Source organism: Kryptolebias marmoratus, linkage group LG8, assembly GCF_001649575.2.
Source record: "Kryptolebias marmoratus isolate JLee-2015 linkage group LG8, ASM164957v2, whole genome shotgun sequence".
Taxonomy (NCBI): Eukaryota; Metazoa; Chordata; class Actinopteri; order Cyprinodontiformes; family Rivulidae; genus Kryptolebias; species Kryptolebias marmoratus.
The window spans coordinates 29,415,914-29,439,762 of NC_051437.1; the positions used below are offsets into that span (position 1 = coordinate 29,415,914).

The 23,849-nt window shown below is 42.6% G+C and overlaps 1 protein-coding gene across 1 annotated transcript in view; it reads left to right on the forward strand.

The window, feature by feature from the left end:
• LOC108251435 (IQ motif and SEC7 domain-containing protein 1) overlaps positions 1-23,849 on the forward strand; it is a 107,493-nt gene that overhangs the window by 72,431 nt on the left and 11,213 nt on the right. The window contains exons 4-8 of the mRNA XM_037977001.1: positions 20,240-20,408; positions 21,699-21,866; positions 21,973-22,146; positions 22,242-22,337; positions 23,179-23,750. Of these exons, the coding sequence (XP_037832929.1) occupies positions 20,240-20,408; positions 21,699-21,866; positions 21,973-22,146; positions 22,242-22,337; positions 23,179-23,750 (1,179 nt within the window). The remainder of the gene's footprint in view (positions 1-20,239; positions 20,409-21,698; positions 21,867-21,972; positions 22,147-22,241; positions 22,338-23,178; positions 23,751-23,849) is intronic.

Consider the following 23,849-nt stretch of genomic DNA (forward strand, 5'->3'; position numbering starts at 1 on the left):
AAGAACGTGGTTAATACTAGGAGCAAGAGTTCAGGTTAGACGCTGAGGCGGAGAATCTAACCCAGTAGGTTCGATGCTCCAGCGAAGGTCTGATCACCACCTGCTGCTTAAATCCTGGCTGGTCTCATCAGTGGTATGAGGAACACCTGTGGAACAATAATTAGTGGCGCCGCCCAGAGGGCGGAACCAAAACCCAGATCCTCACACAAATGAAAGAACAAATAGAAAGCTGAGTAAAATGTTGTATTCAGAGAATAAAGACTTTAGTTTCTGAAGATATATTTAGCTTCGTGCTCTGCAGTCTGAGTGAAGCTGCAGCTGAGATCAGGTGGAGCTCAGGTGATCACAGGTGTTCGGTGTCTAATAACCACTAAGAGGGAAAACATGTGGGTTAAATCAGAGCGTCTCTTTTACTGATGATGATGATGATGAAGGGATGCAGAGAGGAGCTGGGCTGCCTCGGCGGTCTGACAGGAAGCTGACAGCAGCTGACTGATGAGCGACCGCTGTCAGGCGGGATGCAGCCTCGGGGCGGCGGGCGGCGTGGGGCGAAACGCCCGAAGCGAAAACACTCGATATTCACCGGAAGACTCGTCTGAGGCAGTTAGATGAATCAGTGACATCAGGACAAACATGTCTGTGTTCATGTGGAGACTTCCAGGCTGGTGTTGGAGGTAAACACACCTGATGATGTCATACTCACATTACTGCCACTGTAGATGCTTTTAGCTGCTTAAATGGTAAAATTATTCTTTTGTCAGCAGTTCTTTGCTGTAAGTTGTTGTTTTTTTAGCGATAAATTGAGCTCCACACTAAAAACCTGATAATAATCTCAGACTTCCTTAGAAATAATCTAATCTCACAAAATGGCCGACGTTTTGATGCAAAAGCAGCAGAAGAGAGAAGATCAAAAGAAATGTGCTGCCAGTGGCTCATTAGGGTCGCCATGGTAACCGCACACCGGTGTCTGTCACTCCCTGACAAAACTCCCAACAGGACAGGCAGACAGAAACACAGAGTAAAAAGTAAGCCTCAGACAAACTATCAGCCGGATCAGAACTTCTTGACCCGTGAGCAGCAGAAGGTTCTGATGGTCCCACAGGTTCAGGTTGATGGTTCTACGGGGTTTATGGAGGAGATCTGAAGAGTTAAAAAGAGCCTTCACTTCCTGTTTGGAAGCTCAGAGACAGTGGAAGTCAATGAGAGTTTGGGTGTGTGTGACCTCTGACCTCTGAAAGGAAACAATCAGTCCTGCAGCTGAGAGACACAGATCTGTTGGAGAAAGTCTGAAGATAACGAATGTGACGTTCCAGCTCAGATATGAGCAGAACAGGCAGATCCTTTAAACAGATCTTATTTGGTTTATTTCAGCTGCTGACCCTCTTTACCTCAGTAACTAATTTCACTTCTAAATCTAAAATCTGTAACTGTTTTATGAAAATCGGACTGATTTTGGGCCGAGCCCCCCGGTGTCTGAAGCTCCTCGCGCCGCCCCTGCTGCTGCTGCTGATGATGCTGAGGAGGAGGAGGAGGCGGAGGAGGAGGAGGGAGGCAGGGCTCGCAGGAGGAGGAGATGCAGAGTCAGAACAGCAGAGACAGTCTGTCCCTCCGCTCCGGTCCCGGCTCTGGCTCCGGTTCTGGCTCCGGTTCCGCTCGGTCTCCTCACGCTTCAGCCGCAACAATGTGGTGCATTAACTGCGCCTCGGACAAAACCCCCGCAATCCTCAACAACAAGCTGCTCTACTGGTAAGAAAACAACCGCAGCGGGAGTTTAGAGAGGAGGGCAGGCAGATTTAAGCTGCGTGCTTCTGCGTCCTCTTCCTCCTCTGCCTCCTCTTCCTCAGCCGCGGGAGAACTGCGGGTTTCCCGCCCGTCGTGGCGCACCGCCGCGCGCTCCTGTCTCTGAGTCTGAGCCGCTGATGGCTGTGGAGCTGAAGGAAATGCGACATGAGAGAGCTGCTGTCAGACTGTGGTGGTTCTGGTTCTGTTTGGGGTTCCTGGTGACCCCCCTACCTGTCTCACCTCCATCCTGTCTCTCTGGTTCTGGTTTCGGGTTCTTAGTGACCCCCCTACCTATCTTACCTCATCCTGTCTCTGGGGCTGTTGGTTCTGGTTTCAGGTTCCTGGTGACCCCCCTACCTGTCTGTGGGTTCTGCTTTTATCTGAACTGTCTTGATACCATCAGGTTTGTTGGGTTGCTCTTAATGCAGACTTGAAGAGGTCCTGGTTCTGGTCTTCCCTGGAGGACCAGGATCTTCTGTCCTCACTGGTCTCAGGTTCTGTTTGTTGGAGCACCTTTTGTTTTGTCTCATGTTATTTTTCTGGTCTTTATTTGAGGTTTTGGATGTTCTTCTTGTTGGTTTTCAGGTCTTTCAGTCCCACAAACCAGAGGTGATCTGACCTTTGACCCCTCTGCTCAGAATTTGGACCATTTTAAAAATCTGCTAAAATTCCACTGTTTTATCTTTGGTGTTTGATTTTAGTAGCTGCTGACACACAAACCTGTTAGTTTTGTTTTAAATTGAAATAATATCTTTTTATTCACTTTTTTAGATTGTTTTTATGGACTTTTATAAAACATGTTGTATTTTTCTGTATGTTTTTGACATCTAACTTCTTCTGCTCATATATCAACACGTCCAGCTCGTTCAGGAGTTAGCTGCTCTGAACTCTGCTTTTTGTAACTTTTATACTTTTCAAAACATTTATATTTATTTACAAGAAAATTCTCCAGACAAATGCATTGAGATCCCTTCAAATATTTTAGAAACAAATCCACTTCCTTATTTCTGCTAATGCTAATTTAATTACTGCTTATTATGCTAATGCTATCATTATTACTGCAGATACTAGTTCTAATGCTAATACTGCTACTGCTTTTTGCTAATACTAATTTCAGTTAAAAACTAATATTCTGCTAAATTTAGTTGGTGTTTTGCAGCTTGTAAGTTTCAGCTAGCATTAGGCTCCTTTTAGCTTTAGGGGTTTTAATGTGTTTTATAAATAAATTGACATTGTTAGCTTCCATTTTTCAGAGCAATAGAAAAACTTGTTTGAGTTGATTTAAACTCCAATCATTTAGGTGGAAGGTGGCGTCGCTGTCAGGCAGCAGAAGTGGTTTGATCCTCGTTAAAGACGTTAGTTTGTTCTGATTCCAGTTCAGATCTTGTGTCAGGCCCTAAACACTCAGGAGGAGGACGGGGACGCTGCAGGACATGTGCAGGACATGTCCAGGACGTGCAGGACATGTCCAGGACGTGCAGGACATGTGCAGGACGTGCAGGACATGTGTGGTTCATCCTGCAGGGTTATGTTGACCGTGACCATCAGCTGTGTCTGGTGGTTCCTCTGAAACCAGGATCTGGGTCAGAGAATATTGTGAGTTTGGATTCACCGAAGCTCCTGATTAGTGGTTTCTGGGTAGAAAACATCTTAACCATCTTAACGATGGTCTGATCTTGAAGAGAAAAAGGTGATCAGAAGTGTTTCAGCTGAGATCTTTCTGATGTTTCTGTCCATTCGCTGCAGCTCAACAAGCCAGGGGGAGGAGGTGTGCTCACATTGATCCTCGTTGGAAAATCACCTTCCAGGCTGAGATCCTGGAGGACACTTCCATGGCTTTTCTTTCCTTTTTAAGGATGTTTGTAGCATCGTCACACAGCGATAGTCCTTCAATGTATCTAACGTCCTGTGAGGTGATAAATCTGTGAAAAGATTCAACATTTAGTCTTTTTCTTTCTGAAGGAATCCTCCTCAGACCGGTTCCTGCAGCACAAACCTCCCTGATGTGAGGAAAAGGGAGGCCAAACTCTTTGGACTTTAATGTTTAAGATGTTTAATAGTTCAAACATTGAGTCCGCATTCAGGCTGTTTGTTCTCCTGTTTATAGTTTCTTCTGTAGCATTTTGGACTGGAACTACTTCAGCAAACCTTCAGCTACTTTAACTGTAAATCAAAACGTTCGGCTCGTTCAGAACGTCACGGCTAGGATTTCTGGTTTTTGGAACTTTTATACAGTTTGAAATATCTAACTTTACTTTTTTCTCATTGAAATAATTGGAGAACTTCTCAAATTCTTCTTAATCATGTTTTCTTTATCTTTAGCTTTTAGCTGCTGTTTTTGTTTTACAGAGGAACTCAAACTGATCGCAGCACTTTGAGTCGCCTTGTGCTGAAAAGTGCTATATAAATAAATGTACCTACCTACCTCATTCTGGAGACGTTATATGTCATTCTTTTTAGGTGTGAACGGTTTGTACACTATGTACAAAATCAACTTTAAACATTAGGATTTAAATATTAAACTATCGTTATGTTTTAACAGGAGTCTCTCTGGATGGGAACTTTCTGCAGATGTTGGTCAGATAAAACAAATCAAGTTAATCAAGTCTAACTGATGCAAATTCATCCATTTTCCTTCCATCCGCCTCAGGACGTCAGAACGATCCCACAACAAACAAACCCACGTTTCCTTCACTGATCTGAACAGGCGGGAATGTGACTCAGACCATAAATATTCATTTTAATCACTTAAATCCCTGATTTGTTTAAAGTAAAATCATCATAGATTGTTTTGTTTTTGGTCAGAGGGAAATGTTTCTGCCTGGATGACGGTTCAGAACCAGCCGTCTCTGTTTGACATCTTCCTCTCTGACCCGCCGGGTCTCAGATTCTGCTCGTGACGCTGCAGACAGACAGTTTGAGACGTGTGAAACTAAAGGAGTGTCATCACGCAGATCTGCTGCTTTTAGTCTTTTACTGCCGGAGATGAGAACACGCTCAGCGACACAGAGCTTAACTCTTTGTGTCACGAGTTTTTATTTTAGGAAGGAAAAATATTTTACTCCAGTTTTTAGGTCCCTGATGAGAGGAAAGAGAAACAAACCAGTGATACAGATACTAAAAGGATGTTTCAACACTAATCAACCATAAAAGGCTTAATAATCAGTGGCTTCAACGTTGGCGTGTGTGTGTTTCTGGTTCTGAGTGTGTGTTTCTCTGATTGAATCAGCATTTTTTTTCTTTTTTTTACCAAGAACATTTTGTGCTGTTTTGTATGGAAGTCAGGAAGAATCCTCTCCTCTTCCCTCCATATCCCCACCCGTTGTGGAACTGGGATTATCTCTTTGAATTTATTCTGACATGCTGGTTTTGACCAAACATGACGCTGTGCATTATGGGTAAACATCCCTACTTTAGTGTCAGCTGTCCAAAGGACATTGTTCCAGATGTCTTGTGTTTCATTCAAAGGCAACTTTGCAAACGTAAGATGTGCTGCCATGTTTGTTTTAGAGAGAATGGTTTCTAAAAAGAATCGTCTGATGCCTGATGAGTGCTGGAGATGATGGATGGATGGATGGATGGATGGATGGATGGATGGATGGATGGATGGATGGATGGATGGATGGATGGATGGATGGATGGATGGATGGATGGATGGATGGATGGATGGATGGATGGATGGATGGATGGATGGATGGATGGATGGATGGATGGATGGATAGAAATCTACAGTGAAATGAAATCTTTCATCAGCAATGTTTCATGTCGAACAGGCAGGTTATCTAGAACCAGACCGTAACATAAAGGAATAAATGTTCTCCTGGATGAAGCCGGTGGCCCACAGATCCAGCTGTCAGAACATCTGTGTGGGCGTTTCCGGTTCTGTTCCTGTTTTATCTCAAACTGCTGCAGACGATTAGATTCTCTGCTGAGTGTTGTTGATCCGTGATGCCGAGCGGATCAGTACCGGCGGTCCGGGTGGGATTTCAGCCTCCTCTCCAGCTCTCCCTGCAGTGTGGTGCTTCATTAGCTCTCTGCTCCGCCGGTGGGAGAGCCGAGGAAGAAAAGACAGAGACTGAGTCATGCAGGCTGCAGGCGGGCCGAGCCAGAGGAGTTGACTCAGCGCCATTGTTGCTTTAATCCCAGCGGAGCGAGCCTGTTGCCTGGAAACCTCCGAGCAGATTCTGACCCGACTCGCTCTGCTCTAAACTCTGAGCAGGACCGAGGATCCTCTGCTGACGATGATAGCTGAGAACTTCAGTTTAAGATTTCCACTAAACACTTACGAATCTGAGAGGTTTATCCTCTGGGGAGCAGGAAAGGGATGTGGAAATACCACAGATGTTGTTCTCGATTCCAGAGGAAATGGGATGTTGAATAAAATTAAATTAAAACAAAAAGCAAAGATCTGTAAATCTTATAAACCCATATTTTACTAGAACACAGTAAACAGATCAACAAAAAAAAAAAAATCAGTTAAATTTGAATCTGATGGCAGCAACACGTCTCTTTAAAGATGTTCCAGATGTTTCCCTGTGTGCAGCATCTCCATCAGTCTGTAAACATCTGGACCTGAGGTTGTCCCATTCTGTCTGTTCAACAGTCCTAGATGGGAGCAGATGTTGTTCTAAAACCTGGACTAATGCACCCCCATACCATCAGAGAGGCAGGCTGACCTCAGAACAGTTCTCCTCTTTGGTCCAGAGGAGACACATCTGTTCACATCTGGCTTCTTCTTTGCCTAATAGAGCTTTAAGCAGCATTTGTGGACGGCACGGTGAACTGTGTTTACAGACAGTGTTCCTGAGCAGAACAGAACCAGAACCAGCCTTGACCTTTGACCTCAGAGCCTGGTGAACCTCTGCCCATCTTCAGCCTCTAAATGCTCTTTTTATCTCCAGTCCTCTGAATTAACCTCATTAGTTCCTAAAAGCTCCTCCAGATGTTTCTGACTTTTACAGCCTTTGTTGGAACAACTTCTGACAGACGTGTTGCTGCCATCAGAACCAAAACTATCTTATTTTTTTTAAAAATGGTACAATTTCTTAGTTTTAACCTCTGATATATTTACTTTTTTACCACTGTGAATAAATATGAGATTTTCAAATCCATAGATTTAGTTTTTATTTACATTTTAGACAATGTCCCAACCTTTCAGAACTAGAGTTGTGATTCAGTCTTGAGCAGAAGAAGTTTGTTTCTGTGGTCAGAAAATTTGGGATCACAAACAGAAAAAATCATGATTCTTAGTTTATTTGAATCAGAACTCAGAGGATTTTTTTTTCTGGACTTGTTCTTTCTGATCACCGGTTGTCTCAGGACTGTGGGGGGGCTCTCAGGCCTCCTTCAGTTTGAAGGCATCAGCAGATTCTCGGCCCGGTTTCATCCATCCTCCCTGCAGCCCTCTCAGAACAATCTGACAGCAAACCAGGAGCTGAGATGTTTCTGTGAGTTTTACTGATGAGAGCTGGAGATACGAGCCTGGAGCAGATCAGGAGAAGGTGGCGCTGATGATCGTTAGAAGCTAATTGTTAAAATTAAACAAGTAATAAAAATGCAAACAAGATTCACTGAAAGTGTGTGTGTGTGTGTGTGTGAGATGACACCTCAGCAGTCAGTGTAATGAAGTAAAGCTTCTGTAGCAGCAGAAGTCATAAATCTTCCTCTGGCTGGTTTCAGTTCTTTTTGTTTCAGTTTTATTTTCAGGTAGGTCAAAGCATGATGCAGCGAAACGATGGCTCCGCAGCATTACCCAGTTTCTGTGTGTGTGTGTGTGCGCTGACAGCTGTGGGTGGACGATCGGAGCTGATTCTGTCTGCGCAGCTCAGATCTCAGTAAAGTCGGAGCAGATTTACTGCGGCAGCGTCAAAAACAAGCTCAGATAAACAAAACTCCAACTGTGGCTCGTGTTTGTGAAGCACTCCTCATCGCTTTGTTGCTTTGCAGCTTTTTGTGGGCTTCAAACATCCCCAGAGGAGCCAGAAGGTGCTCAGATTTATGTGTGTGTGTTAAAATGTGAGGAGGAAATAATTGGTCGAGCAGGACGGCGACAGGAAACTAACACCCACCATCCGTCCAACTGCAGGTAAAACTGAACGACGTGAAAACGCTGAGTCATTCTGTCTACATGCTGCTGCTCTGACACACACATTTTAATTTAAACAAATTATCCTGATTATTCATCTCTGTGTACATTAGTTGGATTAAATGATTGAATCATTCCTGCAGGAACAACTCTGAGCTCAGATATAAAAACGAGACAAAAACAGGAAACTAGAAAACAAAGTCAGACTCTTATTTTGAAAAACATCTCAAGTTTCAAGAGTTTATTGTCATATTGTCCTGTTGTGTTATGAGTTTTATTTTGAATCTCCAGGCTGAAATCTCTTCCTGTTTGCTCCTTGTGTTTGTGAATCCCGCCGACCCTCTGACCTAATTCTCCTGAACATTAAAGTTCTGCTGAGTCACTGGTTGCCACGGTGATTCCCTCCATTTTTCCTGCTGTGAATCTGCTGAGTCATTTCTTGCCGTGCTGTTTTCCGCCTTCTTTCAAACTAAGAATCTGTTGAGTCAGCTGTTGTCATGGTGATTCCCACTTTTTTTGCGGGGAGCAGAAAGGGGAGGGGCATCCCACAGCATCACTTTAGCTCAGAAACACAGAGTAAAAAGTAAGCCTCAAGCAAGCAGCTGCTGTGTGAAAAAATGTAAAAAAAATATATATATCTAATTTAAACTCTGATCGATGCTGATCTCAATGATTCCCACCTTTCTGAGCTCCAATCAGAGCTGCGTTAACTTCAGCTAATTACTGAAAATGTCCATGGGGACATTTTCACAGTTTCTTTGTGTGTTTTGTTCTTTGTGATATAATTTTACTAAGCATCACACTACTCCTGATCGAAACAAACTTGTGTATAGGTTTATCCTAAGCTGCAGGAGGCGTAGCTGATAAATTATTGTTAATATTGGGCTTCATGTCTACAGAATGGTGACCTAAATTATACAAAAAAGCACTTTTACAGGTGTGTTTTATAAAAATAAACTGTGAGCTTGTATTCTGTTTAGAGAGGGAATAAATTGATAGTTTAGATCCTAAAATGCTCAGTTTCATCAGCCCAAAACAAAGATAAACTACAGTTGATGTGATATTTAACAGTTTAGAACTTCCTGGATGTTGGCCCGAGGCTGTTCCACCACCTGGAGACTGTTTGAAGACGAACACGGTCTCCGCAGCCCAAATGTTTTCACTCCTCCTCACTTTGTTTGACTAATAAACAGGTGGTAGTTCTGGAGCAGGTGTCTCTGTTTCATGAGGACATCCACTCACACATTTCTGTCATTATTTCAGTTTTAAAACTGCTCTTTATCTTTAACTAAATCCAGCAAAATAACCTCAGTCTGCTTCTTTAGATTCTAAACCCTGTCATCAGGGAAAAATCAATTAGTCCTGCACAGGTAAGGATTAGGTGACCTAGTTTTCAGTTGTTGTTTAGGAACTGTACCAGGATCAGTTGGCTGGAGCTTCAAACACAGAAAGAAAACAGCCGAAAATGGAAAAGTGGGTCAGAAACAGGAGAGAAACTGTTGATGTTTCCAAAGTGGAAATTAGGAGCCTTGACTAAAGTGTGCTCGTTAAAACAAAAACGTTACGATCATTCGATAACACAACACACAAGTTTACAATCTGAGTGAGAAACAGGATTTATTTCTATAAAAAAAAAACAACTTCAGCCTGAATTAGACTCCTAAATTATCAATGTGACCTTTAAATAAGAAGAAAACCAAAGTGTAGCTAAAGGTAGTTAGAAACTAAACTTAGTTTAAAATATCAAAAGGCTAAAAAAAGTAAATATAGCACGAATATAACACCATGTTCAAACTGAATGTTTAAACCAGCTGAAAGTATGCAGAAGTAGTAAGATTTTAAAAAAGTGTATGAAAAAATACTGCTGAGTCAGCGTTCCCGCTATCGTTTGTAATGTTTAACTTGGGACTTGTCTTTAAAAGAGATATTTCAAACATAGAGATACCAAGTTAGTGTTTGTAGACTTTATGGGATGGGAGGAACTTCAAACATTTTTATTTCCCTGTTAATTAGTGTCACGTTCCTGCCTAAATTAGAATTATATCTAGGAATAATTTGAAAGTGTCTCATAAAACAAAGTGATAATTAGACACCTGATAGGCTGAGGAGGATTCTGTAACTTCGGTGACGTAACGGAGCGGCTCGTTTACCTTTTAACGCCCGCAGCAAAGACGGAAACGTCTGGCGAAGTGGCAGGTTTGCAGAACGGGAGCAGAGATTAGGCCTCATGTGATCAGACGGATCTATTTTCTGTCACTCTAACAAGCTTCACTTCAACCTGAAAACAACCCGACATCTCAGCTCAGAATTAGAGCTGAGAATCACACACGTTACGTTACATGAAATGTGACTTTACGTGTGTGTGTGTGTACAGTATGTGCTTAATTTAACTGGTAATTCCCTGTAGAGGTTTGCTGCTGAAAGGTTGTCCAGCTAGAAAAGTGAGAAAAGTGACTGAATCAGGTTTCAGGGGAAATATTTTGGGGTTTTCTGACAGTCTCCACATATATCTTACAGAACCAAATGAGAGTCGGTTCTCTGGAAGTTTCTTTTTTATTATTCTCCTCCATCAACCAGTCAGAACAGAAACAAGTTTCCTGAACCCTGAACAAGAGCAGGCCGACCTCGCAGACGTCTTTTTCTGATTTCATTTCCAGTGTTTGTGCTTTTAATGGATTCAGTTTGTGCTCTCGCTCCTTCCACATGTTGATGTTTTATAAGCAGGAAAACTGAAGACAGTCAGACTCCAAGAAGCTCCATTTGTTCTTCATGAGTTTGTCTTTTAAAAAGGTCATTAAAAGTCCTTAATACCAATACTTGCTGAGTCAGCATTCACATTAAAGTCTTTCTCCTTCTGAATACTTTTTTTATTTTAGCCATTCATATAAAAACCTTCAGCTCATTCAGGAGATGGCTGCTCTGACTTTTGGTTTTTGTAACTTTTAAACTTTTCAAAATATTTAACGTTACTTACAAATAATTTCACCACAGAAAAACACTGAGATCTCCTCCGTTCCTTCAGAAACTTGTTCTCTTCGAAATCTGCTTCAGCTGCTGCCTCTGTTTGTCTTCTTACGCTACTTTTAGCTTTTAGTTAACGTTTTGCTCTTTTTAGTTAACGTTTTGCTGCTTTTAGTTAACGTTTTGCTGCTTTTAGTTAACGTTTTGCTGCTTTTAGTTAACGTTTTGCTGCTTTTAGTTAACATTTTGATGCTTTTAGTTAACATTTTGATGCTTTTAGTTAACATTTTGATGCTTTTAGTTAACGTTTTGCTGCTTTTAGTTAACGTTTTGCTGCTTTTAGTTAACATTTTGATGCTTTTAGTTAACGTTTTGTTGCATCAGATTTCAGCAGTCATTCTGCTCTCAGTGTTTTCTTTAATCTCGTCCCCGTCCTTCAGATGGTACCGTAGCCGCGTCTCTGCTCGTTTCTTCCTCCTCTCCTTGACTCATTAGTGTTTTTAAATGTTTTCACCTCCTCCTCCTCCTCCTCCTCCTCCTCCTCCTCCTCCTCGTCAGCGCAGTCAGAGGCGTGTTTCACGTCGGTTTTCAGACGTGGTGTTGTTGCTTCCTGCAGCAGCGGCAGCAGCAGCGTGTGCAGCCGGTGACCTGCAGAGACGCTGCTGAACGCTTGGCTCGCTCTGCTGCAGGTACTCACTTTATTTTTTTATTTCTTTTTGGCGCTGGTGCAGCTTTGCAACAGAAGACAGAGTCAGTAATTATTTTTAGCAGCACCCAGGTTCTGTCCACAAAGCAGCCAATATGATGCAAACAGAACTGAGAAAACAAAATGTGCAAAACGTCTCAGTAACCGGCTGTCTTTTCCATTTTTATCACCCGGTTACATGCTGGTGGGTGATCATGTAATTACCTCTGTCTGTGTGTGTGTGTGTGTGTGTGTGTGTGACAGATTGTAATGAAACTTGTAGAAAGCATCCAGTGGATATGTGTCTACAACTGATGAACTGTTTGAGTCAACCTGATTTAAGATGGCTGCCACAGCCAACTGACATTAGCCAAGACAAAAATGGCCGTGACTCAGTGAAATTTACAGATACTGAGCTAAAATTTGGTGTGGTAGTAGCTGAGAATCATCCCAGACACATACACTGAGTGCTAAAGAATCATATGAGATTTTTGTTTAAAACTTTGGTGGTGGGCGATATGCATTCTGTCAGGAAATCCTACTTTTATTTTATTTTTATTTATGCTTATATATGGTTTATAGACAGACCAGACTGATGTGGGAAAAGTGTGCATTGAATGCTATGTTATAATCAATAAATACAGATTAAAGGCTTTTTTTATAAACTTTATACATAAAATGAAAATGAAATAATTGCACTTTAAGTTTACGTCTGATTAATCATTTCGAACTGAATTTACAGCCTAGCATTCTTTGAAGGAATTAATATCTCCCTCCGTCTTCCATGCCAGAGTTTTAGAACGAGATCATCTCACTTTGAAAACTGTTTTTATTGAAAATACAGTCGTGTGTGACATCAGAGGCATGTGTTGTGAATGACTCTCAGTCCCTACCACTCCAAATGTTGAGCTCAGTATCTGTCAGACGGATCCAAATCTGTTACCATTTTTGTGTTTGCTAAGGTTGATTACCGGTGGTGGCCATCTTGAATTGGCACAGGCAAAAACATTATTATCACCCATCCTTCCTGGGGGCAGGTGATAATAATCGTTTGAACGTGGGTGAGAGGCGCAAATGCTGCAGAGAAGGTTGATTTTGAAACATATTCGGGTTGTGTGAACAGAAAGTCTGTAGTTTTAATTTTGTTTTGTCACTTGGGTCCTTCGTTCCTCCTCTGTAGACACCCTCACCTTCTCAACCATGACTCATGCTGTTTGCTGGGGGGGGCAGGGGGCAGCGATGCTGGGCCGTAATGATCCAGCCAAACGATGGTGAACGTCCTCCTGAAACAGCTGCTCGGCTGCACCAACCCTCCTCAGGATTAACAGTCGTGTTTAACATAGATTGTTCTTCTGATGAATGGAAGGACAGAAATGAGATCAGCTGTTAGGTGGAGAGAAAAGACGGATTCTCCAGACCTCTGAGGGGAATTTAAATCATTGTGACGAGCAGAGATCAGGTGGAGGAACGAAACTTGGTCCTGAGTGCAGAACTGGGCCCAGGACCAGCACATGTAGCAGTAAACAACACATCCGGAGCGTGTTGGTATAAATCCTATCAGGGATCGTCTGTCCGCTCCATTTGGCCTGATTTATCCGTTTGTCACAGACCTGACGATGCTTCATCTGTCAGAAGTGTGATTGTTTCTGTGGAAAAAGAAACGCGTGTCTCTCTCTGCTGCTGAATTTATTTTTAGCCTCACCAGCAGCATGGCTCCAGGGATGGCAGTGCCAGTCCGACTGAAACCCAAAATAATTATTGAATGAATTTCCATTAAAATCTCTGCAACCAGGCTGCAATAAACTATTCATTTGCAGGAAATTTATTATTTGATCAATTTAGAGATGATTTAAAGCCAAGATATAGTAAAAGGTTAGTTTCATTGTTGTAAAAATCAGCAAAAGCCTTTAAATAAGAACCTGGACCTGGTGAACAGTTGGTATTACTGTCAGAAATTATTATTATGGGAATGTTGACTCAATATTCACACTTGTCTTCCTGTTTTTGCAATCACTCTACTTCTGGATACGTTTTTTATTTTAACCTTTCAGGTACCAATGAATTGGGAATCGTGCATTTATGGCTTTTGTTTTTTGCAACCTTTATACTTTTCAAGATGTTTAACTTTATTTATGACTATTTTCTCCAAAGAAAACCATTGAGATCTCCTCAATCCCTTCAAAAACATTGTTCTCTTTGGAGTCTGCTTCGGCATACTCCATTTAGCTTTTAGCTTCTGTTTTACTAAAAACATTCCAGCAAATTCACCCTGAAGGTCAGACCGTGCACTGAGCTCCATCTCAGACTCTACAGGCCTCAGTTAGCAGGTTAAAGGTCAAAGGTCATGGCTTGTTTGAAGGGCTGCAGCAGAAAGCCTCTTCTCTCTAAAACAACATGGCAGCACCACCTAGGTTTGGAAAGTTTCACCTGAAGTCCCAGCTGTCAGCACGGTGGTGGAGGGCTGATGGTTTGGGCTCCTTGCAGTCATTGAGTTGACCATGAACTTCTCTGTAGGCTAAAGGATTCTGGAGTCAAATGTGAGGCCATCTCAGGGGGTTCAAACGTGTCAGGAGTAAGAAGCTATTTGGAAAAAGTGTGGGGCTGACCATCCACTGGGTGACCAAGGGGGTCTGGGGACCCACACCCAGAAAAATGTGAAATTTAGAACATCAGAAATGCATTTTCCAGGCATTTGGAACAAGGCTGGGAGGATGTTTTAAAAGTTCAAAATCAGCAGTGTTTGAGGACAATTTATGAGAATGTTTGGCTTTTTGGGAAGACAAGAAGAGTTTTTAGAAAATCGGATGGAGAATTCATTAAGCTAGAACCAGGAACTATCTCCCAAGGCAGGAAACCTGAAGTAAGAAATAGAATTTGAATAAAAACATTGACTGGAGATTTGAAATAGATTATCTTGGCATTCATTTTGGTTGGTAGAATCCACTCATCTGAGAGGAGAAGTAAACCAGATCTGCAAAACATGAAGAAAATGAACCATTATTTAACACGTAAAGATGCCAGCTTTCCTCTTTTTGTCTGATCTTTTCTCTGAGGCTTTGTGGAATTTATTAAGAGTCTGGACACAGAGGGGGAACATCTCCTGCTCTGACTGCAGCTGGGAGGGACGCTGCAGGAGGACCGGGCCGTCTCAGAGTGCTTTGGCACAGGGAGGGAGGGGCCCACTGCAGCGCCCACTGCTCGCTGAGAAGAGTGAGAACGGTACGGGCTTTCATGTCCAAAAGTCTCCGGTAACAGCAAGAAAAGTCTTTAAATTTGTCGTTAATCCAGAGGTCTGAGTCCTCACAAAGTTGGCAACACTGGTCATGATGCAACAGGACAATGATCCCAAACACAGCAGCTAATCTACAACAGAACAGTCCAGAACCAGAACCAGAACCTCAGAGAGCTGAGCAGAAACCAATGAGCTGAAGCAACGCTGGAAAGAAGAGTGGGCCACAACTCCTCCACAACCATGAACCCACTGAGAGTTCTGCTGCTGGATCAGGAGCTGGAACCAGTTTTGGATGGACTTTTTAAGCTGCTGTAACAGGTTGTGTTGTTCATCTCAGGTTGGATTTACCTTGTTTTAAGACCCAATATTTAAAAATTAGACCTGAATTATGGTTTTCCTTCTTACAATGACCCAGGGATGAAGATTAGTTGCAGAAGGAACAAACACAAGCTGAGATGATGAGGTGGGCATCGACACACTTAGAGCTGTTGTGGGAAGCAGATCGATGCCTCTGGGTTTGGTACCAGTTGGTGCTGTAAGAGCAGAAACCCACACTCCAACCCATCGATACACACACTCACACACACTCATGTAAACCGACTGTGTCTCACTAACCCATATTTCCCAGAGAGGCTCTAATGTGGAGCGCCGCGAGCCCGCAGGGCAGGCGAACATGAAGATTGTCGGTTCCAGTCCTGAGACAATATGGACTCAGAAATATCCTCCATTCAATACGAGTCGCCTGTTTTTAATTAAAACCACACATCAGATCATGTTGAGGACTCCTGTCAGACACCACTGCTGTAAAACTGTTTTATTGCAGTGTAAATTATACCGTGAAGGACATTTTCTGTGATTTATTTACCTCTAAGTTTTCTTCTTATACTCACTAAAACCTGCTGGGTTAAAAACACCCAGTTTGTAACTCAGCTCTGGGTCAAATTTTAACTCAGCAGGTTCCGTTTGACCCAACATACTGGGGTAAGTTTTGAGACAAAAATAGAGTTAAAATGACTAATTTGTTAAACTAAAGCTTCTAAAACGTTGAGTTAAATAGAACAACCCCAAATTCTACCTTATAGATAAAAACAGCTTACGTTGGTGCTGGCTGGCTCTATTTCCATCAGCTGATGGTTTTTAAGTTATTAACAAAGTCAACCAGGTTAAACATCGTCTTAAAAGTTGTTTAATTATTACATCCTAAAGCAGAGGTGCAGTCCGGTCCAATTCATTCAACTTCCTGCCTAAAATGGCGGACTGTGAAGAATGACTCGGCTCATCTCTGACCCGACCACCGGGTCAAACCATCTGACCCAATGTTTGATGAACCAACCCAACCTGCGACCCAACAACTTTAACTTAGTAGGTTTAGAGTGTGGGTTTTAACTAACTCTTATCTCTGACACATTTTTATTTGAAGAAAATGTTGACGTAGCGACTTTCATTGACAGTTCATCTAATAATTGTAACTCTAATTTTGAGCAACACTTTAATCAAAATTGTAGAACCTGACACTAAAGAGTTATAGTTTACATTCATTTTAAAAATGCCCCAGGTCTGTTTTTACTAAGAATGCACAAAACCTGTTTTTTACTCTAATTTTTCAGCACATTTTTTGCTTCTCATAGTTGTATTTGTAGGTGGCTGACGCCACACGGGAAACTACTCTGGGCCTCCTGGCCAACAGGGGGCTCCCAAGAGCACCTAACTACCCACAGAAGCCATGTTGAGACATGTTTAATCTACATTAGTTGTAATAAAATAAAAGGAAATCTGCTTTGTTTGATATTTATGTTAACAGAGTAATAATCTAAGACAGCCAATGTCGTCATTTCTTAAAAAGTCATTAATAGTTGTAGTTTGTTACCTAAACACTATTAAACTTAGCTCCTCCCCCTGAGTCCACCAAGCCTTTTTTTACAATTTGGCATTAAGTCATTTAAAGGAATTTATTGTTGGCTTATTGCATTAAACTGGTTGTTATTTGTGGTTTTCACAAACAGATGTTAGTGGTGGTGTGATGGTGAATGAGGGATGAGCTCAACTTTAAGGGTCCAAAAGGAAATTCTGCTTCGAGCCCCTTAGCCCTGCTGACAGCGAGCATCATGGAGGGTCGAGCTGTTTCTGAACACGGCTGAGGCGTGTTTCCTTCATGTGTTGTATGATTCTGGTTTTCTGAGACAATCGCCTCCAACACGAGCGCAGAGGGGGCAGGTGTTGTCCTGATGTGTGTCGGTAATTACTGAGCTCAACACTTAATAACGGGACTTTATTAATTACAGCAGAGTGACACGCTGACCTTGTGTGTGTGTGTGTGTGACTTTGACAGAGCTGCTGGTGTGTGTGTGTGTTCCCTTGTGGTTTCTGAGGTTTATAAATCAGTTTCCACGTTTGTGAACCGCAGCAGTCTGAAGTGTACTAGCTGGAGGCTACGGAGGCCCACAGGGGACAACTTCAGCTTTATTTAATGCTTTTTTTCCCTTCTTTTTCCAAGCAAATCCCCTCTGATTTAACTGTTCATTTAATTAAAGAAAAACATGCAATCAGTACTTTAATAGAAGCTTTAGATATAATCAGAAATGAACAAAATTGATTTGATTTGTAATATTTGATTTTTATAAAATGTTTTATTTATTAAAGGTAAAATAATTGCTAGAGGTTTGTTTTCACTGTAGTTGTTACAAGTAATAAATACAGTATTTATAAAATAAACAGAAATGTTTGGACTTTGTTGTTTGTTTATTGGATTTCTAGTAAAGTTCTTACATTTATTTTGTTATTTTATGGGTTAAAAGCTAAAACGTTTGTAAGCCTTTAGTTTAAACTCCTGATTCAGGCCTTTTCCTGTAATCTGTTGTCGTGTGTTCTGGAGGTTCTCCAGACGTTCTGCAGGTCTCTCAGGGTTTTTCACTCAGTTTCAGAGGAACGTTTGTAACTCTGATCAGCGACTTGAAGAGCCGGTTTCAGGACTGGAATAAAGTCTGGCTGCTTGGAGGGGAAATATAAAGAACAGTTTGAATCAGAGATGGTTCCACTCAGGTTGTCAGTCTGAAAACAGTCAGAGGAGTGAATCATCTGGTCCTCGTCCTGCCCTTCATCCTCCTCCTCGTCCTCCTCTTCACTTCCTGGTGTCAGACTGATACCGGTCTCTGCCTGTTGGGTCACTGCGGCACCTTCACTTCCTGTCTCAGATTTAAATGTTTTCTTCAGATGATGTTTATTTCTCAGGTTCTGGTGGTGAAGACAAACACCGCCTGCTGTCTCTTTTCCTTCTGAGCGGCTCAGATTTACAGAGTTTGTTTTTCAGACTTTCGGTGTGTTGGGAGATTTTCTGTCCTTTGGTTGTATTTTAAGGATGAACTCAGGACTTTTAGGTTCTGGACTCTCTGTCCAATCATTTGTTCTTAATGAGCTGACTCCCTGCAGCATGCAGGAGGTACCTGTGGTGTGATTTCATCTTAAACCTTCAACCTTCAGCAGGATCCATCTCAGCTCTGACCGTGGTGCCACCCTCAGGGGAACCCCTGCAGGTGGAGGTCCAAAGAAAACTTTAATCTCTTTGTTTTTATTTATCTCCACAAATTAAAACGGTTCGTTTATTTTCTGCAAACCGTGAAACGAGGCTTTAAATCGCCCTTTACGCTGAGCCGTTTCCAGCTCGTGATCATGCTGCAGCGGGAATGTGACGAGAATATAAAGGATTCATTAAAGGCCTGGCTCTCCTTGAAATGCATATTGCCCACGATTTTTCATTTCAGACTTTTAGACTAAATGAATCTGATACTGAGGAATGGAGTTGTATCCTGTTTGGGTTACAAACAGGATACAACTCCAGCAGCGGATGATAATCAAACTGAAGAGAAAAATCTGTTTCTGACGTGAACCTTTGAATTGAGGAACTATAAAATAAGATTGGACGTTAGCAGGAAAAACATTTCTGTTTAAACTCCTCCAGTTTTCTTTTGGCGGCGGGCGACAGTGTTTCTGCCTGTGTCTGTGTGCATGTGCTCATTATGAGCTGTTAGTAAAATATCTCATGAACCGGTGAACGGGTCGTAATAAAACTTTCAGAAAGTCTTCATTTGATGAACGTCTACAACAGATTACCAAGATGGCCGCCACAGCTAACCTTTGCTAACACAAAAATGTCTCTAACTCAGTCAGTTTTATAGATGTTGAGCTAAGATTTGGTGTGGTGGTAGCTGAGAGTCATCCCCGACACATATCCTGATCCCATTCGATCATGGAATATGATGTTATTCTCGAGATTTGACCAAAACAGCAACAACTCCATCATTTTTCAACATTATATGATCCTATATTTAAAAACAGGCAGCATGACTTTCTCTCTTTCTCTCTTTCTTTCTTTCTTTCTTTCTTTCTTAAGCTTTGATTTTGTTTAAATTAAATTAAACCAACATTTACTGCATTTTGAAAGAACTAATTTTTACTTCAGACATTTCAAACACACACATGCTAGAGATAAAAAAAATAAGATAAACAAACAAAACAAAACAACTGGACTCCTGTTCTGTAGTTGAAGACGTTTCTCAGAACCTGACAGTTTGGACTTCCAAGCTTCAGACTGGCTGCGATGCTAAACTCAGAGCATCTCCTGCAGCTGAAAGCTCGACTTTTCTTTGTAAAGCTTGTTGTTTTTCTGTTAGAGCTGCAGAGACACGACGAGGGTCTTTCAGTGAACTCTCAGAGACAGAAGTTTGAAAGCTCTTCAGCAGATGGGAGGCTTTTTAAAGCCAAGGTCACCGGGAGTTTACCGTCTGACCTTGCTGCTGGTCGCTCTGCCAGAGGAGGCTGCAGCGGGTGGCCCGGTGCATAAATCAAACGCACCTCCCCGCAGCTGGCTCAGCTTCAGCTGGTTAATGGCCGACAGACAGCAGCTGGAGACGTGGATGAGGGAGACGAGCAGAGAGGACAGATGATGAAGATGAGTTGGACAGCACAGACAGTAATCACTCAGAGTGTCTTCGTCTCTCTGTCTGTGTCCTGGCTCCTGGACTCTGTTGAACTGGAAGTCTCCGTGCTGACTCAGCACTTTTCTGGAAGATCTGAGTCATTAAAGTACCTTCAGACACGATGCAGGACATCGTCCAAAAACCAAGAAAAGATCACGATATATCAATTCTAAGATAATAAACTGCAGCTTCTGCCTTTAATAAATGATTACTTTGAAGGGTTTTGTTTTGTTTTGAAACTAAATTTACTCCGGGGTTTTGTTTGTTTTATCCCTCTGAAGGTTTTTTTTTAACCAGTTTGGTTAAAATATTTGAATTTCAGTAAATTATCTATTTGAATGATTACAGCCTGTTTTAATTGTTGTGATGGAAAGTGTTTTATTCCATATTCTTTCTTTCTTCCTCCACCTCCTTCTTGCTTTCGTTTCTTACTCTTTTTCTGCTTTTATTTTGTTTTATTTTTGCCCGTCCCCTCAGTCTTCGGCTGACGTCCTCTCCGTCTCTTTCTGTTTCCGTCTCAGCGTGGAGGGCGACTCTCAGTGTCCAGAGGCGCTGACTTTTTCTGAATCGTCCTTTGGCCATCCGCCTCCATTCCATCGCTATAGCAACAGCCCCCTCACCAGCCCCGTCGACCCCTACGGTCCTGTCCCCACCGGCGGGCCCCTGGGAGCCTCTCACCCACAGACGCAGGTACCGACCCTGAAGCACAAACTGAGGCTGATTCAGCTCCAGAAGCTTTCAGTCATTTTATCTTCATTTATTTAGACAAAAATCAAACATAAGACGCACGACTTTTAGGAAACAACTAATTTTATAAAATATATCAGAAACAACAAGCATTACTGGCTGACCAGAAGATTCCTCTGGGACATCTGAAGGATAAAGCTTAATTTATTTATTAAATGTTTAAATATTTCTGCATTATTTCATCTGTCCTCGTCTACTCTAGGTGTGTAATCATGTTTATAATAACTTGAGTTTAAGTCCCACCCAGACTGTCTTTCTTTATTCTTCCTAACTTTGGTTATTTTCAACATTTAAAAGTTCAGACGTCGACAGAACTTTGACTTCTAAACCAAATTTAACCTGATTTCAGCTTCAGCACCTTTGGCAGCTCAGATGTTCAGACGTTTCAATAAAAATGTTGACTTAAACAAACCAGGTGACAGTTTAAGACAAGAGGAGCTGCATGAGTCAGAGGATCTTCTGTCAAATTACTGTTTCTCCTAAATGGTTCCAACCATTTTCATCTCTTTAAAAATAGGTGGACTTTAAAATCTGTCAAAAAACTTCAATGCACACTCAAAGTTTAAAACTAGGTTTTTAGTAATATGATTATGAGGATCAGACATCGCAGTTTTTCTGTTTTGTTTTTATATTTTTTCTGTTTTTCTGCTCTGAAGGAGCGAACGATGAGAGAACATCTGTGATAATTAGGCAGCGATGATCTGATGAACACGAGTGCTGAAACGATCTGAGCTGTTTAAGTTAAAGTGGCATAATGCTAGCTAAAAACTTAGCAAAACAGTAGATGAATGCTAAAAGTAGCAAAAGGACAGCTAGTAGCTAAAAGGTAAAAGTAGAAGACAAACACAGAGCCCGGTTGCTGAAGCAGATTTTTAAAAGAATGTTTTTGTAGGGACTGAAGAGATCTCAATATCGGGAAAATATTTGTTAAACAGTTTAGATTTTATAACGTTTGGCTCATGCACCCATCTTCTGCATGAGCCGAACGTTTTGGTTTAACAGCTAAAACAGCTTAAAGTCTGTAGAAGCGGGTAAAGTGAGTAAAACAATGGATGGATGGATGGATGGATGGATGGATGGATGGATGGATGGATGGATGGATGGATGGATGGATGGATGGATGGATGGATGGAAAACAACAGCATCAGTGCTGAATCAGACACTGTTGAGCAGAAAACTAAGATAAAACAACGAAATAAAGACACCGTTAACGAGTCTCCTCTGCGTCTCCAGGGCAGCTCCCCCATCACGCCCCCCAGCCCGGCGAGCCTCGCCTGGGCTCAGCGCAGCAGACATCAGCCGGCCAGCCTGGCGCTCCGCAAGCAAGAGGAGGAGGAGAGCAAACGCTGCAAGGCTCTTTCTGACAGCTATGAGCTCTCTACAGACCTCCAGGACAAGAAGGTACGAGACAGGAAGTGATTCTCATCAGTCCCAGCCTCAGCATGTGTTTTCACTCCTTAATTTCTTACGAATCATGATTTTGCTTCCTCATCGCCTGATGCTGTAGGTGGAGATGTTGGAGAGGAAGTACGGGGGACAGTTCGTGTCCCGGCGGGCAGCGAGGACGATCCAGACGGCCTTCAGACGGTACCGCATGAACAAGAAGTTTGAGAGGCTCCGCAGCTCGGCCTCTGAGAGCAGAATGACCCGCCGCATCATTCTGTCCAACATGAGGCTGCAGGTACACAGCTGAGGACCAAAACACACCGAGATCCGCTGAGGCGTTTATGTTTTTCTGACCTGATACATACTGAACCTTCCTGTGTTTGGGCTCAGTACTCGTTTGATGAGCGGCAGCCACAGGGTCCCGGATCAGCGGGTCAACAGGGTTCAGACGACACCGGAGACGTGGACGACTCATTCTCAAAGCAGGTGAACGGGTTTTTAGTTTGTTTTATAAAAATGTGTCTTCAGCTGCTTGAAGAATGTAACATTAGAACTGTTCAAGTTTCATGAAATGAGTCCCAACTTCATTTAACTAAAGGAACCAGTTCTGAATCAGTGTGTTAATATAGCGCCAATGAAAAAGGAACAACTCCTTTTTAACTAGAAGAAACCTGCAACTGAACCAGAACCAGAACCAGGCTCATCTGCCTCAACCGGCTGGGGTTAGAGAGGACAGGAAAGAGACAAACAGGAAGTGGTCCAGGTGTTGAAAAACAAAAGAAAAACATGTTAATGACAGAAATAATTACAGTAGAGCGAGTAAAGACAGCAGCAGAGAGAGGACATCCTGATCCAAAATAACACCAGGGTTCTTTACTTTAGAACTGGAGAACAAATGAATGCCATCCAGAGGAAGAGAAAGGCTGCAGAGTTTGTTCCTAAGATGCTCAGGTCCAAAAACCACAACCTCTGTCTGTCTGAGTTTAAAAGCTGAAAATTAAGAGTCATCCAGGTTTAAGACATGTTTGTAATCTAAGGAACTGATTGGATTCATCAGGTTTTATAGATAAATATAACTGAGTATCATCAGCATAACAATAATCATTTATCCCACTCTGTCTAATAACTTCCCCTAATGGAAGCAGAGTATTGGTCCGAACACTGAACCCTGAGGAACTATATGACTAACTCTGGTGTATGAAAACATTTATTATTAATAAGAAATTTATCCTGTATTGTATAATAATTTTACCTAATGGAAATAAAACAGAGTATTTTTATTTCTACAACCTGACCTGTTTTTCTTTCTTTTTCCCGCCCTCTGCAGGTGAAGTCTCTGGCCGACTCCATGGACGACTCCCTCACCTGCCAGTCCGGCCGCGAAGACTCACAGGATGTCGGGGGAGAAGGTGAGGATGACGAGGATGAAGATGATGGAGATGAGGATGAGGAAGAGGAGGAGGAGGAAGGGGAGGAGGATGAGGAGGAAGATGAAGAAGATTACAGACAGTGTGGTTGGCGCAACACAAACACAGCTTCCCGACGAGCAGCCGGCCCGGTGGGGGGAGGCAGGGGAGGCGGCGCCGCCATGCATGAGGACAGCACCGCCACCTCCTTCAGTGATGTCACCCTCTACATGGACGAAGGCTGCCTCCCCTCCTCGCCGCTGTCCCGACCCGCCTCCAGCTCCGATACAGACTACTGGGGAGGAGGAGGAGCAGGAGGGAGGGAGGACAGCAGGGAGACGGAGGGAGGCAGCAATGCCAGCCGGAGGAGCAGCACCCCCTGCACCGAGTGTCGGGGGGAGTACAGAGGGAGAACGGGGGGAGGAGGAGGAGGACACCTCCCCGTCCTGACAATAGAACCGCCGAGCGACAGTTCAGTGGACATGAGTGACAGGTGAGACTTCAAACAGGACATTTTTATTTAGTTAGCTTCAGGAGTGAACAGAACCTGAGGATCCAACCAGGGTTCTGTTAAACGTTCTGTTGTTTGTTG